Source organism: Pseudophryne corroboree, chromosome 6 (genome assembly GCF_028390025.1).
Source record: "Pseudophryne corroboree isolate aPseCor3 chromosome 6, aPseCor3.hap2, whole genome shotgun sequence".
Classification (NCBI taxonomy): domain Eukaryota; kingdom Metazoa; phylum Chordata; class Amphibia; order Anura; family Myobatrachidae; genus Pseudophryne; species Pseudophryne corroboree.
This window is the reverse complement of record NC_086449.1, coordinates 85081232-85101552: the sequence shown is the minus strand read 5'-3', so window position 1 is coordinate 85101552 and position 20321 is coordinate 85081232. Positions and strand designations below refer to the sequence as shown.

Below are 20321 nucleotides of genomic sequence, written 5' to 3'. Positions count from 1 at the left end.
CAGCAGAAAACAGGGACACCATTGAAGAAGCAGTAAGACAACTAAAGCAAACCATAATAACAGCCCCAGCATTGGGATTGCCTGATTACACTGTGTATACAAGTACCTCACGCTGTAACAGAAATATTAAGTCAAGAAAATAGCAAGCATCTTTCTGCAGCCAGACTTACCAAATATGAAGTGATTGCCTAGCCTCATGGAATTAGAGACTTTACCTCTTCCTAATGTCTAAGATACACCACTGGACAATCCAGACATGAACCTGTTCGTCGATGGATCAAGATATTATGATAATGGATCCCCAAAGACAGGATATGCAGTAACAACTGAAACTGAAGTCATAGACTCTGGAGCATTGCTACCAAGTATGTCAGCACAAGAAGCAGAACTCATAGCAATGACCAAAGCCTGCATACATGCTGAAAACATGACAGCTAACATCTAGTCCCAAGATTACGCTGTTATATGGAAAAGTAGGGACTTCAAAAGTGCAAACGGAAAACCCATCAAACATGCCAGTTTGATTATGGAACTCTTCAGAGCATTGGAACTACCTAAAAGAATTGGAATAATCAAGGTACAAGCACATACTAAGAGCCAAACCATGGAAGCTAAAGGAAATGCATTTGCAGATGCAGAAGCCAAGAGAATTGCATTACAATCAAAAGAACTTGAGCAAGTCTTAGTAGCTCAAGACGTGAAGCAAATGCCCTGTGAGAGGAGTTGATCAAAATTCAACAACAAACATCACAAGGAGAAAAGGAGAAATGGAGATGATTTGGGGGCAGAAGAAGATGAACATGGACTTTGGAAATAAAGAGAATTGAAGTACTGTCTACCAGCAGCTCTATTTCCACCCATGTTACAAGTAGCTCATGGACAAGTACACCATTCAAAGGAAGCCATGGTGAATAGAGTACAAGAGCATTGGATAGCTCCAGGCTTCAATAAAGCTGCAACAAACTTTGTAGCAGGATGCTGGATCTGTGGAATCAGCAATCCACGACAAAGAACCAAGACACCTCTAGGAACTATACCCAAAGCCTCTTACCCATTTGAAAGACTACCAATTGACTATATACAGTGGCGACGAAGCAGTCCATATGAATATGTACTAGTAGCAACGGACATGTTTAGTCACTGGGCCGAAGCCTGGCCAGTAAGCAAAAACCACTGCAAAGAAACTGATAGCAGAAGTAGTATGTAGATTTGGGATACCTGAGGTTATAGAATCAGATAGAGGTACACATTTCACAAGAGAAGTCATGCAGCATATAATGAAAGATTTGGGGGTACAGCAGGCCTTCCATGTGCTTTACCAGCCCCAGGCGAGTGGGAGGGGGAACATCTGAACTTTGACCTTAAGCTAAAACTACAGAAAATGACAGAAACCAAAAGAACTTGTCCAGAATGCCAACCTATAGTCTTGTTTAATATTAGGACCACACCCATGAAACCTAGTAAACTGACTCCATATGAAATATTGTTTGGGTCAGCTCTAAGAACAGGTTGTTATTATCCACAACAATTACAACATAATCATGATGATTTTTACAGGTTATGTACAGGAGGTCTGTAAAACATTGACTAACCTCCATGGCCGAGTGTTTTCTTCCATTCCAGACCCAGAAGGATCAGCTACGCATAAGCTAAATCCAGGAGATTGGGTCTATTTAAAGAGACATGTGAGAAAGACCTTTGAACCAAGATATGATGGTCCATATCAAGTGCTGCTAACCATGTCTACCTTAAATTAAGATGAAAGGTCGTGATACTTGACTACGTGCATCCCACTTGAAGAAGTTGACAGTGACTCTCCAGCCAGAAGAATGAAGTTGCTTATCCTTTGATTGTTGTTAGGGGTAATCCCCAAGGTTTGGACTATAAGTCCAGGGGACTGGTTTACTGAAAGAGAATGTTTCAGGCCTAGATAGTGTAGGTAGAATAGGGAGAAAAAGTGGAATCAAAAAGAGGGGAAATGATAGTGTAGGAGCTTCCGCAGTTTAGTATATATATATATATATATATTGATTCACGTTTTTCGCATTTATTAAGATATTTACTGTTAATCACAAAATGAGTTGATATGTCCTTAAGAAAAATGTGCAGAGCTGGTCAGAATGTTGTATTTGCTGAATAATCTTGTTTTAAGGCATGACTTGTACAAGACAAATGCAACATTAAATGTATTGGAAATGTATCTAGGACGGACAAAGCAACACCAGATATATCCAAGGCTAATTGAGAAGAATAAAGAAAGAAATCTTTTGAGTTTATGTCCGAAAGACTGATAAACGAAACAATAACCATTTTCAAGGCTGTCCTAGTTGCCACTTCTAACATTGTATAACAATCGATGTATTTTCAAGACATACATGGTGTATTCTGATTGGCTAAATATATTGGCAAGCATAAACCCTTTGTGTTCAAGCTATAAATAATAAAGCCATGACGGCCCCCAAACAGATCAACTATGAACTGCTTAGGTTACACAATGATCCGGTGTCACTTATTCATTCACTGATCTCCAACCGGTTGCTAAGGGAAACAGCATTCTGACTGATGACTGAAGAGAGTTCATAATCAGACCTATTGTTAACATACCCTATCAGTACCATTTCCTTTAACGATAGGGGAGGTACTTGAGCTAAGTGGTGGGAGGCCGGTGGACAGGAGGTTTAATATCTCCAGTCCTCCTAGTTTGAAGCTCCACCAATATCATGTGGATAGATCCCTAATATGTTTTAACATTTCCAATCCCCGAAAGCCGGGAAATTGGGAAGAGTCATGGAGTAACCAAACCATGACCTTTTCATATAGAGCAGATAGAATGCCTACAGATACAGAGCTTATACGCCACATAGCCAGTAGAGGGAAATCTTTCCGATATAGGTATACCTTAGGAAGTAGGATTACGAGAGTTGGAGAGGTATCACCAGGATACTGTGCACATATCGTACAAGCTGATACGTGTACTAGACAGATGGGAGAATTAGGGTTAGGAGATTTCACATGGAAGATGTGTAATATGGTTATGTCCTACTCCGTCCCATATGTTCTCCCCGATGATGCATATTTCATATGCGGGAGGAAGGCGTATAAGTGGCTTGCCCCAAACTCTGAAGGATTGTGTTATATTGGAAAAGTACTGCCTGAAGTAATGACTGTATCACATGCCAAAATGAAAGATATACACCGTGTTGCCCAAGCTCCTTATACTCACACCCACTACGAGCACGTAGTTAAACGGCACCTGATAGAAAGAACAGAGCATCCGGCCTCTGACATGATCCATGAATCCACCGGGATTCAGTTTCTAATCGCGTTAGACATCACTCGCACCGCCAGAGGAGTGTTGAATTATAAATACATATCTGCGCTCGCAAATTTGTTAGACAATATCACAGAAATGTATGATGACACGTTTAGGTATACTGGAAGAGAACTTCAAGCTTATAAAACAGAACTGGTTCAGCATAGAATGGTTCTCAATTATCTCACGGCAGTAACAGGTGGATATTGTGTCACACTGGCAACGCAGTACGGCGTGAAATGCTGCACATATATAACGAATAGTACCGAGGACCCGGTCGAGGTCATAGACCAAAAGATGGACGATATTCTCCAATTGAAGTGGGAATTTCGCAGGAGACACAATCTCACCCTTGCTGCTGTGAGTAATGAGCTGACTGGTTGGGTGTCATTGTTGAACCCGCGAAATTGGTTCTCTGGTTTAGGAGAATGGGCTCAAGGAGTCATAATGGATGTAGGGAAGTTTCTCCTATGTATCTTAGGTGTTGTCATAACGATTGGCTTGATATTTAGATGCGGTCAGGCTTTAATGAAGTGCAAACGTAGTACTAGGGTAATGAGTTTAAGGAGTGAGGAAATTGTAATTCCAATGGATTTGATTTATGACCCAACTGTAGAAACAATGATGTGATGAAAATGCGATTTCTACGGTCCGTTTCTTTCACCTGTTTTTCCGGTTTTTCCAAGGTAAAAAGACCCAGTTGGACGAGGAATTTGATGATCCTGTATACAGACAACTAATGGATTAAAGAAGAAGTTTTGACAACCTTATACACAGATATTTGATGAACTATGCCATGGACCCCCAGTTTCCCTAGAAATTTTAAAATTACGCTAGCCCAACACTTTTGTAAGTCTATGGACATTGACAAAGCTTTTTTGCCCACACGCCTTTTGGCAAAAGCACAAAGAAGACTGCATTCAACAGACACCGAACAAGACTTCAACCGACAAATGTTCATTAACCTGACATAGAATACCATTGCATTTACCGTAATTATGTCTTTTCTTCATCTCTACAACCTTCAGGTAATTACACACATAGTCGATAGAGAATACCAGCACAGATATCAGCAATCACATATTCCCCCATTCATGTATCATCAACTAAAATGTGCTCCCCATTTTGTTACAACCACAGCCGAAAAGAGCTCGGTAAAGTTTGACAGCCCATCCACAGACCCGTACCACGGGATAAGAAGGAATTCAAATGTATACTTCGCAATACCTCGAAGCTTGATTTAAAACACGTACGGCACGATGATACATGACCCCCAAACACTGATTCATACACACATGCTTCTGCTATCTCACTAGGTCATACCCTTTTCCTACCTTCTCCTCTCCTCTCCTCCCCTACCCAACCACGGAAATGTATTTACACTTGACATATATTTTTCTCTTTTTGAAATGTTTTAGGAAGTGGCAGTTATTGTTGACTGCCAAAGGGTGGACTGTCAAAGTCAGAAAAATATCACGATGCACACTGCCATATTTGCACCTCATATGTGTCCCTGCTGCGCATGCGTGCGCTCTCCCGTGCGTGCGCATACTCGCTGTTGCGGGCACCCGCAGGCGCACGGTATGCGCATTTACGGTAGAGATTGTATGCGTCTAGCGGGCGACTCGTTCGTTACATATTTTCACCATATAATGTATTTTGTAGATTATGGTCCCTTTGATAGAATCTGAAAGTTTGGTTAATGTAGAATGTTCATGGACAGAGAAATCCCTCTTTGTTTGATACGAAGGGTCAGACAGGAGTAATACAGTGGTGTTTAGTATCCATCGGAAGAGTATTTAATTAGCAATATTCCGGTGTTGGTTTGAAGCGAATTAATCGCTCGTGCGAATAGTTATGGACATAAGAAGTTTATGTCCATTTACTATTATTTGCACTTACTTATCCATGCGGCGGGAAACCTAGTTTCCCACCCACCTGAGCAGTTGGAAATTGTCACAGCCCACCTGTATGAATCAACCTATGACCTTTTGTTATAATGCGAGGAGGAATTCCTGTGTCCAATGAACAATGAGATTGTAGGGACCATTGAATTGTATTGTGTGTGGGGCATAAATAGACAAGCCGTTCACATCCAGCTCTTCACTCTTCAACGGTTCTCATTGCTGATAATCGGGAGCTGGATGTCCAGAGGCGCATGCGATCGTTCCCCTTTGTGCGTAAGTTTTCTCCGCAATCATATTGTATTTCTTGTTATTGTGGGCCATATCTCTCTCTCTCTCTCTCTCTTCTCTTTCTCACTCGTTTCTCTTATATAGTTATTGTACTGATATTGTATTTCCTGTGTAGTTACCTGGTTAGTTAGTCTATGTTATATTGTAGTGTATGACTTGTACTGTATTATTCTTTTTGCAAGTATAACATTCATATAAGGCGTTAGACCCTAAGCCCAGTAGTTGTGTATTTCTTATAGTGTTAAGTATTCTCAGAGCGTCGGTGACGCTCAAACAGCTTTTAAGTTAATAAGGTTACACTGTGTTGCATCTACACCATATCTCTACACTAAGGTTTTACTGCATATTACATTGTTTATGGTTTAGATATAAAGGTTTAACATTGTGAGCGTCTGCGCCGCTGGTGATCTCCTCGTGGTCCCGAGCGTCCGCTACGCTATAGCGAACCATTACGTTAGTCGGCAGCCAATAGCGTGCCTGCCTGTGATCTCTTGGCCGTGAGCGAACGTGACGCTCGAGCGTCTCGACCACGGCTTAGCGATTGTTACGCAACGTGCGTACCCTTACGGTACTCCATACGTCAATAGCGTACAGTGTTCTTAGACCTCTTAAAGGGTTTTAAATAAGATAAATATTTAGCTTTATCAGCCAGTACCACTGGAATTATACGGCAGGATCACTGGAATTATACGCCAGTACCACTGGATTTATACGGCAGTGTCACTGGAATTATACGCAAGTACCACTGGAATTACATGCCAGTGCCACTGGAATTACACGGCAGCGTCACTGGAATTACACGCCAATGCCACTGGCCTTATACGCCAGCGCCACTGGCCTTTTACGCCAGTACCATTGGAATTATACGGCAGGATCACTGGATTTATGCGCCAGTACCACTGGAATTATACGGCAGGATCACTGGATTTATACGCCAGTACCATTGGAATTATACGGCAGGATCACTGGAATTATACTGCAGGATCACTGAAATTATACGCCAGTACCACTGGAATTATATGGCAGGATCACTGGATTTATACAGCAGTACCACTGTACTTATACAGCAGCACTGGACATATGGCAGCAGAGGACACAACCACTGTGACTGGACTGATGCAGCATAAGACACTAGCACTGAATTGATGCAGGACACTGAGGACGGAGACACGTCCTCTCTCTACACTCTCCAATGCCGGAGTGAAGATGGCGGCGACGCGCGGCTCCTTATATGGAATCCAAACCCAGTGAGAATCCGACCGCGGGATGATGACATTCTGGTTTCCGAGTCAGACGGGAAAACCAGAGCCTGACTCGGATCCGGGCTCGGGTGGTGAAGTTTGTGCAGGTTCGGTTCTCAGTAGTGATGTGCCACTCCTAGATGGGCCAGGTGTTTGTGTCGGCCACTTGGGTCGCTTAGCTTAGTCATCCAGCGACCTCGGTGCAAATTTTAGGACTAAAAATAATATTGTGAGGTGTTCAGAATAGACTGGAAATGAGTAGAAATTATGGCTATTGAGGTTAATAATACTATGGGATCAAAATGACCCCCAATTTCTATGATTTAAGCTGTTTTTGAGGGGTTTTTATAAAAAACACACCCGAATCCAAAACACACCCGAATCCGACAAAACATTTTCGGGGAGGTTTTGCCAAAACGCGTCCGAATCCAAAACACGGCCGCGGAACCGAATCCAAAACCAAAACACAAAAAATTTCCGCTGCACATCACTAGTTCTCAGGGAACCGAACCCGCTCATCTCTAAAAATAATACAAATAAGATATTTATGACACATATTCTGTGTCAGAAATATCTCGTTTATATTAATTTAATCATTAGTACTGTCTAAATCGGGTTGGGAGACACTGATCGTGGTGCCTCCCGTTGTGAATGGGAAAGATGTGGGAGCGGGGGGCGGGCGGGGTCAAGCCACGGGCTGTAAAAGCACACTCAAAATGTATTACAAAGCGGCACCTACTAAAGTGCCGCTTTGCTACAGGGACGTACTTTTAACCCATGAAAGCACGCCCCTGTCAGTGAGGCCACAGTGATTAGCCAGCGGATCTGTGACTGCATCCGCTGTCATCACTGTGGGTGCGGCGAGACTTGGCGGAGGTGCGGGCTTCAGAGGCAGCGGGATGCGGTGGAGGTGCGCGCGACATTGGCGACGGGGTGCGGCGGAGGTAGCCATAGTGGCAGGCAGGGATCCGAGATCCCTGTCTGCCATTCTGCAGAGTTTGGCAGCGGAGCGGTACCAGTTTAAAAAATGGCGCCTCAGCTTCATTTTTTTAATTAAAGATGGCCGCTGCGAGCCAATCACGGCTTGCCGCGTCATCGCACCGCCCCCTCTGGCTGACTTATATAAGTCAGCGCGAGGCAGTCTGACGGCGGAGGAGGAGCAGTGAAGAGCTCCTGAAGATAGAAGACGCCGGAAGTCTTGGATGGGCAGCAGCTATGCAAAAGAGCTGAACAGCCGCCACCCAGCAGGTGAAGACTCCGGAAGCCCTGAGGAGGCGGCGGCCATGCAAAAAAGCTTAAAGGTCTCTGCCTTCCAGGTGAAGATGCCGGAAGCCCTGGGAAGGCGGCGGCCATGCAAAAGAGCTTAAAGGCCGCTGCCACCCATGTGAAGACGCCAGAAGCCCTGGGAAGGCGGCGGCCTCCCAGGTGAAGACGCCGGAAGCCCTGGGAAGGCGGCAGCCATGCAAAATAGCTTAAAGGCCGTCACCCCCAAGTGTAGACCCTGAATAATTAAACTTAAAAAAATAAAACATGTGGTATAATTTGTTTTTACATTTTCTTTACAGGCAGACTACAGGTGCCAGCGGACCCTTTATGTCCAGGCATGCTTGCACTTGTGGTTCTCCAAGCGCCGGCATGCTGGGACCTGTAGGCCGTCTGTAAAGAACAATATTAGCATACAATGAACCCCGGACCCACCACCACCAGGAGTGCGGGGAATAGCACTGTGCTATCAACCCAGTGCTGGTTGTTGCTCGGGAGGGGGAGGGGACCCCATTTCTATTTTATGGGGGCCCCACTTCCCAAGGAATTCCAGCCCAGGGCTGACTGGTTTGGGGGGTGCATAATGTTATGGCAGGGGGACCCCACGCTGAGTATTTTCCCTGCTATGGCATTACCCCTCCTGGCTGGTTCAGCCTGGTGCTGGTGTTAGTGATATATGGGGGACTACACTCCCCCCCCCCCCTTTTATTCCTCTATGGGAGGGGGAGGGAGGGGTTGGTTAGCTGTCAGTGCCTCCCCAGCATCTGACCTCACCGCACGTCACTGATTTACTAAGCATTGGAGAGAGATAAAGTACCAGCCAATCTGCCCGTAACTGCCATGTTGCAGGCTGTGTTTAAAAAATGGCAATTAGGTGCTGGCTGGTTGGTACTTTATCACCGTCAACTTTATCTCTCTTCAAGACTTAGTACATAGACCCTTTAGTGTTGAGGAATAAAATTAAAATAAAATATTGCCCATTCATGGTCATAGTGCTCCTAAAACATTGGCCCAAATGTATTAAGCCTTAACAAATGATAAAGTGGAGATAAAGCGAGATAAAGTACCAGCCAATCAGCTCCAGTCGTCTTTCAAACACAGCCTGTAACATGACAGTTGGGAGCTGATTGGCTGTTACTTTACCTCTGTCCACTTTATCTATGTCCAAGACTTAGTAAATAGACCCCAATGTCACAGCTTTAGTTTGCCTAATGGAAGCCCTTTTTATTTGTGCCATCTAATCGTGCAGCCAGGTGACGTCATGGCTGGATCCAAGTACGTTTTCCCTCATGATTCCAGACGGTTCGACAATACATCCAGACATTCACCGGCAACCCATGCACACGACTAGACTAATGCAACATAGGGCAGTCACAGTGCGCCCAAACAATAGGGATCTGGTTAACAACATCCTGACAGTTCCAATATGAATTATACATGAGTAACAGCTTGAGGTGTACAGGTGACTGTAACCTAACACTGCCACCCTTGTATAAACTGAAATCTGAAAGAATAAACACCTTAAAAATAATTAATATAATCACCCGTTACCAACAGATTGTATATACACCATGAATATTATACACAGGCTTATAGATGAGTATATGTTAGTAAATAATAAGATGGACTGGGAACTGAGCCAGAGTTAACATTTAACCCTTTCATTCCCTGCACCAGGCTCGCCTTTTATGACAGACCCCAGCCCCTGGAGCTGAATGTAGCGGATAGCATTCCATCACTGCGACACCCACTTTAACCACGCCCCCTTCCTTTCCTATTGGCCAAGTCTCTGCTGGGTGTGCGGTAGCTGTGAAGGGCCGGGGCGGGGTCTGGATGTTGCAGAAGTGAATGTGACGTCTGGATGTGCGGCGGTCAGTGGTGTCCTGGAGAGGGGGCTGAGGAATACAGCAGTCACTGGGGGGAGGAGGGCAGAGGGGGCTTCTTACCATTACATGGATGCACTAACACACTGCCCTGTGCTGGATTTGTAGAGGGTGAGACACTCTGGAGCAACAGCCGGGAGTGCTCTACATTGTGGTGGAAAAGACATCTGGAATAGCACGGACACTGATATGGAGGATGAGTCAGAGAAGGCCCCCCCAGATGGAGTTTATGGTAAGATACTAATTGTTATTCACATACAGACAGCTGCTAATTGTGTTTTACATATACGTACAGTAATGTAGGTCTTACATGTTACCTCTCTTATCTCCCCAATTACTTCATATAACTCCCCTACATTACTACATATTACCACTACCTATTTCTGCTCCCTTTATATATAACATAGAAACATCTCCCTAAACAGCTGTTACTCCTATGAACTCTCCCTATATCTCCTCCTATTACTCCATATAACCTCTCCTTATATCTCCTCCTATTACTCCATATACCTTGTCCCTATATCTCCTCCTATTACTCCATATACCCTCTCCCTATATCTCCTCCTATTACTCCATATACCTCTCCCTATATCTCCTCCTATTACTCCATATAACCTCTCCTTATATCTCCTCCTATTACTCCATATACCTTGTCCCTATATCTCCTCCTATTACTCCATATACCCTCTCCCTATATCTCCTCCTATTACTCCATATAACCTCTCCCTATATCTCCTCCTATTACTCCATATAACCTCTCCTTATATCTCCTCCTATTACTCCATATACCTTGTCCCTATATCTCCTCCTATTACTCCATATACCCTCTCCCTATATCTCCTCCTATTACTCCATATATCCTCTCCCTATATCTCCTCCTATTACTCCATATAACCTCTCCCTATATATCCTCCTATTACTCCATATAACCTCTCCCTATATCTCCTCCTATTACCCCATATACCCTCTCCCTATATCTCCTCCTATTACTCCATATAACCTCTCCCTATATCTCCTCCTATTACTCCATATACCCTCTCCCTATATCTCCTCCTATTACTCTATATACCCTCTCCCTATATCTCCTCCTATTACTCCATATAACCTCTCCCTATTTCTCCTCCTATTACTCCATATAACCTCTCCCTATATCTCCTCCTATTACTCCATATACCATCTCCCTGTATCTCCTCCTATTACTCCATATACCCTCTCCTTATATCTCCTCCTATTACTCCATATACCTTGTCCCTATATCTCCTCCTATTACTCCATATACCCTCTCCCTATATCTCCTCCTATTACTCCATATATCCTCTCCCTATATCTCCTCCTATTACTCCATATAACCTCTCCCTATATATCCTCCTATTACTCCATATAACCTCTCCCTATATCTCCTCCTATTACCCCATATACCCTCTCCCTATATCTCCTCCTATTACTCCATATAACCTCTCCCTATATCTCCTCCTATTACTCCATATACCCTCTCCCTATATCTCCTCCTATTACTCTATATACCCTCTCCCTATATCTCCTCCTATTACTCCATATAACCTCTCCCTATTTCTCCTCCTATTACTCCATATAACCTCTCCCTATATCTCCTCCTATTACTCCATATACCATCTCCCTGTATCTCCTCCTATTACTCCATATACCCTCTCCCTATATCTCCTCCTATTACTCCATATAACCTCTCCCTATATCTCCTCCTATTACTCCATATACCCTCTCCCTATATCTCCTCCTATTACTCCATATAGCCTCCATAATTTGCTGTCTCATCGAGAAAGGAATATCCAAAACAGGCCACTTTCAAATGAATGTTTAAGGCCTGAGCTGTGCGTTATAGCTGTACACTGTATGTACATGTTGGCTTGATCTTGTAAACAGGATGACATCATAAAACTGAGGCGATGGAGACTCTCTGGAAAGATGAGCCACTACATACAGTATGAGTCTCACCAGTGACGGTCAGTGCTGGGTGGCTGATGGAGCAATTCAGTTGTTACCCCGTTCAGAGACAAGCAGCTGCTGGCGCCAGCATTACGGTTTGCATACCCGTTGGCTTTGAGCTGAAATGTGCAAAAAGTCGGCTATTTGGGCACTCAAACTTTTCACGTTGCTCCCAATAGTTTAGTCAGATTTAGCCGAGGCTACACCCAGTCTGTTTGGGCGTGATTGGGTGAAAAGAAACCCCATTTGAATATTGCCCCTCAGATCCTTGCACCACCAGACAGCCCATGTTGCCTGTATATACAAATGTGTCCTCCTTCATCGTTGCTGTAGTCATATTAAACAGTCCTTCTAGATGCGCCTATTCGTTAGCAAGTTTACTAACGCCAAGCATCTTTTCGTGCATTTCCCCCCAGGGCTGGATTCAGGGGGAGGCAAACAGGGCAATCGCTCCCCCTAACACATACCTGATCAAGGTTAAAACCGGAGGTGGTGGAGCCCGCCGCGATGAAGGGGTCTGCTGCCAGCAGCCTGAACATTGCCCAGCCAGCACACTAATCTCAGGCATCCCTGCTAAAAGCCCCTAATCCCCCCCCCCCCCCCTGAACATGCACCTTATTCGCACCGCAATGTGCATAAGACGCACAGGCAGACTTTGCTGATTAACATTATATGCGGCATGTCTATATTCTGTGGGCGACTGCAGCTCTATCTGGATACAAAATGCTTGTTACAGCGCTTTCCAGGAAATTTGCGGGGAAAAAGGACACTTGGCCCTTGCCAAGTCGGACAGGAGCTGGCCGCTCTCATGTGCCCTGTGTGCCGCAACTCATTACGGATGGAGGCTAGATGAGGAAGGACGCATCTGTATGTCAATTGAGAGGACTTCATGCTGTCTCTCCATCAATTGATTATAAACAGATGATCAGTGATGTATAGACAGAGACTGGTGGAACAGGACAGATGTGGGAGGACAGAGACAGAACATGCAGACAACCCGTGAGAATAGGGAATTGAAAGTTATCACATGGCAGGATGTTTGCATACGTGTTTTAGTGCAAAGTTGTAACCAGAGGATGCGTGCTGCTCTGCTGGCACACCTTCATCATAGTCATCCCACCACTGATGTCAATATTAGTGTGAAATGTGGAGGCTCTGTATATTACTGCATAAAATATAGAGCAGGGGTGAGGAACCTTTTTTCTACCAAGGGCCATTTGGATATTTATAAAATCCTTCGGGGGCCATACAAAAATTATCAACTTAAAAATTAGCCTGCCCCCAGTCAGTAGTTATGCCCCCAGTCACTTGTTATGCCCGATTAGATTTGCCTCCAGTCAGTTGTTATGACCCATTAGATATGCCCACTGTCAGTTGTTATGACCCATTAGATATGCCCACTGTCAGTTGTTTTGGCCCATTAGATATGCCCCGTCAGTTGTTATGCCCCATTAAATATGCCCCCCTGTAGTTATGCCCCATTAGATATGCCCCCTGTAGTTATGCCCCATTAAATATGCCCCCTAGTAGTGCCGCTTACACATACACACATTAAAAGGAAAAAAAAAACACAATGCTCACCAGCCCTGCTCCTGCTTCCGAACCGCTGTCCTCCCTCTCCTCGGAACTATGGGAGAGATGTCATGACGTCTCTCCCATAGCACCGCACAGCCACACCTGCCTGAGCCAGAAGCTGGAGCTCAGGAGTGAGCTCCTGCGTCTGGCTGCTGCTGAGGAGCCGGAGCGCCCGCTGGTGGTAAAATCTCAGCGGGCGCTTGGCATCTCTTCTCGTTTAGGCGAGCCTGGCCGGGCCGGATCAAGTGGCTTCGAGGGCCTTATACGGCCCTCGGGCCTGAGGTTCCCCACCCCTGATATAGAGGTTTCCAGCTACATAACATAGTGTGCAATGTGGGGGCACCAGGCTCAATGTGCCACAGTATAAAAGGCCTGCAGGTTCCAGGTTCCTTGTATCACAGTACAAAGGACTGTGGGTTCCAAGATCAGTGTACCACAGTAGAAAAGTCTACAGGTTGCATGCTCCATATATCACAGTACAAATGTCTAGGAGCCTTATTCACGTTGGGTAACCACTTAACTGACGATTTTCCCCCCATAAAACGCTCCAAAATGGTCAGGGTTTTCTTTATGAGTGAATTAGGTGAAGAACATGAATTTAACCCTATCCAAAATGATTTTAGTTTAAAAAAAATATATATGTAAATATTTCTCTGACGTCCTAGTGGATGCTGGGAACTCCGTAAGGACCATGGGGAATAGCGGCTCCGCAGGAGACTGGGCACAAAAGTAAAAGCTTTAGGACTAGCTGGTGTGCATTGGCTCCTCCCCCTATGACCCTCCTCCAAGCCTCAGTTAGATTTTTGTGCCCGGCCGAGAAGGGTGCATGCTAGGTAGCTCTCCAGAGCTGCTTAGAGTAAAAGTTTTAAATAGGTTTTTTATTTTCAGTGAGACCTGCTGGCAACAGGCTCACTGCATCGTGGGACTAAGGGGAGAAGAAGCGAACTCACCTGAATGCAGAGTGGATTGGGCTTCTTGGCTACTGGACATTAGCTCCAGAGGGACGATCACAGGTTCAGCCTGGATGGGTCCCGGAGCCGCGCCGCCGGCCCCCTTACAGAGCCAGAAGAGCGAAGAGGTCCGGAAAAATCGGCGGCAGAAGACGTTCCTGTCTTCAATAAGGTAGCGCACAGCACTGCAGCTGTGCGCCATTGCTCTCAGCACACTTCACACTCCGGTCACTGAGGGTGCAGGGCGCTGGGGGGGAGCGCCCTGAGACGCAATAAAACATGTTTTAAACCTTATATGGCTAAAGAAATGCATCACATATAGCTCCTGGGCTATATGGATGCATTTAACCCCTGCCAGTTTTCCTAAAAAAAGCGGGAGAAAAGGCAGCCGAAAAGGGGGCGGAGCCTATCTCCTCAGCACACAAGCGCCATTTTCCCTCACAGCTCCGCTGGAAGGACGGCTCCCTGACTCTCTCCTGCAGTCCTGCTACAGAATCAGGGTAAAACAAGAGATGGGGGGCACTAATTGGCAGAAAATACATATACAGCAGCTATAGAAGGGAGAAACACTTATATAAGGTTATCCCTGCATATATATAGCGCTCTGGTGTGTGCTGGCAAACTCTCCCTCTGTCTCCCCAAAGGGCTCGTGGGGTCCTGTCCTCTATCAGAACATTCCCTGTGTGTGTGCTGTGTGTCGGTACGATTGTGTCGACATGTATGAGGAGGAAAATGATGTGGAGGCGGAGCAATTGCCTGTAATAGTGATGTCACCCCCTAGGGAGTCGACACCTGACTGGATGGTCGTATGGAAGGAATTACGTGACAGTGTCAGCACTTTGCAAAAAACTGTTGACGACATGAGACAGCCGGCAAATCAGTTAGTGCCTGTCCAGGCGTCTCAAACACCGTCAGGGGCTCTAAAGCGCCCGTTACCTCAGATGGTCGACACAGACCCAGACACGGATACTGACTCCAGTGTCGACGGTGACGAGACAAACGTAATGTCCAGTAGGGCCACACGTTACATGATCACAGCAATGAAGGAGGCTTTGAACATTTCTGATACTACAAGTACCACAAAAAAGGGTATTATGTGGGGTGTGAAAAAACTACCCATAGTTTTTCCTGAATCAGATGAATTAAATGAGGTGTGACAAAGCGTGGGTTTCCCCCGATAAAAAACTGCTGATTTCTAATAAATTATTGGCATTATACCCTTTCCCGCCAGAGGTTAGGGCACGTTGGGAAACACCCCCTAGGGTAGATAAGGCGCTCACACGCTTATCAAAACAAGTGGCGTTACCGTCTCCTGATACGGCCGCCCTCAAGGAACCAGCTGATAGAAAGCTGGAAAATATCCTAAAAGGTATATACACACATACTGGTGTTATACTACGACCAGCAATCGCCTCAGCCTGGATGTGCAGCGCTGGAGTGGCTTGGTCGGATTCCCTGACTGAAAATATTGATACCCTGGATAGGGACAGTATATTGTTGACTATAGAGCATTTAAAGGATGCATTACTATATATGCGAGATGCACAGAGGGATATTTGCACCCTGGCATCAAGAGTAATGCTGCATTCACACCGCAAATGCCGGGTCCTACCCGGTAAGACAAACGTGTACTTACCGGGTGGGATCCGGCATTTGCGCTCCGTTGCAGGCTTCCCGACCCGGCAATATACCGGGTCGGTTGCCATGACAACGGAGGCCGCAGCAGGGGCGGGGGTGGAGGCGGCGTCGGGAGATGAGCTCATCTCCAGCGCCGCCTCTCCCTATCTTGTGAATGGGAACCGTGTCGCATCGACACGGCTCCCATTCACACCGCACCTGACCCGGTAATCAACCCGGGTAAAACCCTTCTTTTTTACCGGGTTGATTTACCGGGTCAGGCGACCCGCTAAATCGCCCAGTGTGCTTTCACATCGCACACTGACCCGGTTCGACGCGGCAATATGCCGTGTCGGTACCGGGTTATTTGTGCGATGTGAAAGGGGTATAAGTGCGTTGTCCATTTCTGCCAGAAGAAGTTTATGGACACGACAGTGGTCAGGTGATGCGGATTCAAAACGGCATATGGAAGTTTTGCCGTATAAAGGGGAGGAGTTATTTGGGGTCGGTCTATCAGACCTGGTGGCCACGGCGACGGCTGGAAAATCCACCTTTTTACCCCAGGTCACCTCTCAGCAGAAAAAGACACCGTCTTTTCAAACTCAGTCCTTTCGTCCCCATAAGGGCAAGCGGGCAAAAGGCCACTCATTTCTGCCCCGGGGCAGAGGAAGGGGAAAAAGACTGCAGCAAGCAGCCTCTTCCCAGGATCAGAAGCCCTCCCCCGCTTCTGCCAAGTCTTCAGCATGACGCTGGGGCTTTACAAGCGGACTCAGGCACGGTGGGGGTCCCGTCTCAAAAATTTCAACGCGCAGTGGGCTCACTCGCAAGTGGACCCCTGGATCCTGCAGGTAGTATCACAGGGGTACAAATTGGAATTCGAGACGTCTCCCCCTCGCCGGTTCCTGAAGTCTGCTCTACCAACGTCTCCCTCCGACAGGGAGGCAGTATTGGAAGCTATTCACAAGCTGTATTCCCAGCAGGTGATAATCAAGGTACCCCTCCTACAGCAGGGAAAGGGGTATTATTCCACGCTGTTTGTGGTACCGAAGCCGGACGGCTCGGTGAGACTGATTTTAAATCTGAAATCATTGAACACTTACATAAAAAGGTTCAAATTCAAGATGGAATCACTCAGAGCAGTGATAGCGAACCTGGAAGAAGGGGACTATATGGTGTCTCTGGACATCAAAGATGCTTATCTCCATGTCCCAATCTACCCTTCTCACCAAGGGTACCTCAGGTTTGTGGTACAGAACTGTCATTATCAGTTTCAGACGCTGCCGTTTGGATTGTCCACGGCACCACGGGTCTTTACCAAGGTAATGGCCGAAATGATGATTCTTCTTCGAAGAAAAGGCGTCTTAATTATCCCTTACTTGGACGATCTCCTGATAAGGGCAAGGTCCAGGGAACAGTTAGAGGTCGGAGTAGCACTATCTCAGGTGGTGCTACGTCAGCACGGGTGGATTCTAAATATTCCAAAATCGCAGCTGATTCCAACAACACGTCTACTGTTCCTAGGGATGATTCTGGACACAGTCCAGAAAAAGGTGTTTCTCCCGGAGGAGAAGGCCAGGGAGTTATCCGAGCTAGTCAGGAACCTCCTGAAACCAGGACAAGTGTCAGTGCATCAATGCACAAGGGTCCTGGGAAAGATGGTGGCTTCTTACGAAGCGATTCCATTCGGAAGATTCCATGCAAGAACGTTTCAGTGGGATCTGCTGGACAAATGGTCCGGATCGCATCTTCAGATGCATCAGCGGATAACCCTATCTCCAAGGACAAGGGTGTCTCTCCTGTGGTGGTTGCAGAGTGCTCATCTTCTAGAGGGCCGCAGATTCGGCATTCAGGACTGGATTCTGGTGACCACGGATGCCAGCCTGAGAGGCTGGGGAGCAGTCACACAGGGAAGAAATTTCCAGGGCTTGTGGTCAAGCATGGAAACGTCTCTTCACATAAATATCCTGGAACTAAGGGCAATTTACAATGACCTAAGTCAAGCAAGGCCTCTGCTTCAGGGTCAGTCGGTTTTGATCCAATCGGACAACATCACGGCAGTCGCCCACGTAAACAGACAGGGCGGCACAAGAAGCAGGAGGGCAATGGCAGAAGCTGCAAGAATTCTTCGCTGGGCGGAAAATCATGTGACAGCACTGTCAGCGGTGTTCATTCCGGGAGTGGACAACTGGGAAGCAGACTTCCTCAGCAGACACGACCTCCACCCGGGGGAGTGGGGACTTCACCCAGAAGTCTTCCACGTGATTGTAAACTGTTGGGAAAAACCAAAGGTGGACATGATGGCGTCTCGTCTCAACAAGAAACTAGACAGATATTGCGCCAGGTCAAGGGACCCTCAGGCAATAGCGGTGGACGCTCTGGTAACACCGTGGGTGTACCAGTCAGTGTATGTGTTCCCTCCTCTGCCTCTCATACCCAAAGTACTGAGAATCATAAGAAGGAGAGGAGTAAGAACTATACTCGTGGCTCCGGATTGGCCAAGAAGGACTTGGTACCCGGAACTTCAAGAGATGCTCACGGAGGACCCGTGGCCTCTACCTCTCAGAAAGGACCTGCTCCAGCAGAGACCTTGTCTGTTCCAAGACTTACCGCGGCTGCGTTTGACGGCATGGAGGTTGAACGCCGGATCCTGAAGGAAAAAGGCATTCCAGATGAAGTCATCCCTACCCTGGTCAAGGCCAGAAAGGATGTAACCGCAAAACATTATCACCGCATTTGGCGGAAATATGTTGCGTGGTGTGAGGCCAAGAAGGCCCCTACAGAGGAATTTCAACTGGGTCGTTTCCTGCATTTCCTGCAAACAGGACTATCTATGGGCCTAAAATTAGGGTCCATTAAGGTTCAAATTTCGGCCCTGTCAATCTTCTTCCAAAAAGAACTGGCTTCAGTGCCTTAAGTTCAGACGTTTGTCAAAGGGGTACTGCATATACAGCCTCCTTTTGTGCCTCCAGTGGCACCTTGGGATCTCAATGTAGTGTTGAGTCTCCTAAAATCACATTGGTTTGAACCACTCACCACTGTGGAATTGAAATATCTCACATGGAAAGTGGTCATGCTGTTAGCCCTGGCTTCAGCCAGGCGTGTCTCAGAATTGGCGGCTTTATCATATAAAAGCCCTTACCTAATTTTTCATTCAGACAGGGCAGAACTGAGGACTCGCCCTCAATTTCTCCCTAAGGTGGTTTCAGCGTTTCACATGAACCAGCCTATTGTGGTACCTGCGGCTACTAGGGACTTGGAGGACTCCAAGTTGCTGGACGTAGTCAGGGCCCTGAAAATATATGTTTCCATGACGGCTGGAGTCAGAAAATCTGACTCGCTGTTTATCCTGTATGCACCCAACAAGCTGGGTGCTCCTGCTTCTAAGCAGACGATTGCTCGTTGGATTTGTAGTACAATTCAGCTTGCACATTCTGTGGCAGGCCTGCCACAGCCAAAATCTGTAAAAGCCCATTCCACAAGGAAAGTGGGCTCATCTTGGGCGGCTGCCCGAGGGGTCTCGGCTTTACAACTTTGCCGAGCAGCTACTTGGTCAGGGGCAAACACGTTTGCTAAATTTTACAAATTCGATACCCTGGCTGAGGAGGACCTGGAGTTCTCTCATTCGGTGCTGCAGAGTCATCCGCACTCTCCCGCCCGTTTGGGAGCTTTGGTATAATCCCCATGGTCCTTACGGAGTTCCCAGCATCCACTAGGACGTCAGAGAAAATAAGAATTTACTTACCGATAATTCTATTTCTCATAGTCCGTAGTGGATGCTGGGCGCCCATCCCAAGTGCGGATTGTCTGCAATACTTGTATATAGTTATTGTTACAAAAATCGGGTTGTTTATTGTTGTGAGCCATCTTTTCAGAGGCTCCTACGTTTATCATACTGTTAACTGGGTTCAGATCACAAGTTGTACGGTGTGATTGGTGTGGCTGGTATGAGTCTTACCCGGGATTCAAGATCCTTCCTTATTATGTACGCTCGTCCGGGCACAGTATCCTGAGGCTTGGAGGAGGGTCATAGGTGGAGGAGCCAGTGCACACCAGCTAGTCCTAAAGCTTTTACTTTTGTGCCCAGTCTCCTGCGGAGCCGCTATTCCCCATGGTCCTTACGGAGTTCCCAGCATCCACTACGGACTATGAGAAATAGAATTATCGGTAAGTAAATTCTTATTATTTCTCATACGTCCTAGAGGATGCTGGGGACTCCGTAAGGACCATGGGGTGTAGACGGATCCGCAGGAGCTTGGGCACACTATAAAGACTTAAACTGGGTGTGAACTGGCTCCTCCCTCTATGCCCCTCCTCCAGACCTC

The 20321-nt window shown here is 46.5% G+C and overlaps 1 protein-coding gene across 1 annotated transcript in view; it reads left to right on the top strand.

The window, feature by feature from the left end:
* Positions 1-9905: 9905 nt before the first annotated feature.
* SLC44A2 (solute carrier family 44 member 2 (CTL2 blood group)) overlaps positions 9906-20321 on the top strand; it is a 144980-nt gene continuing 134564 nt past the window's right edge. The window contains exon 1 of the mRNA XM_063931401.1: positions 9906-10127. Within this exon, the coding sequence (XP_063787471.1) occupies positions 10085-10127 (43 nt within the window). The 5' untranslated portion in view covers positions 9906-10084. The remainder of the gene's footprint in view (positions 10128-20321) is intronic.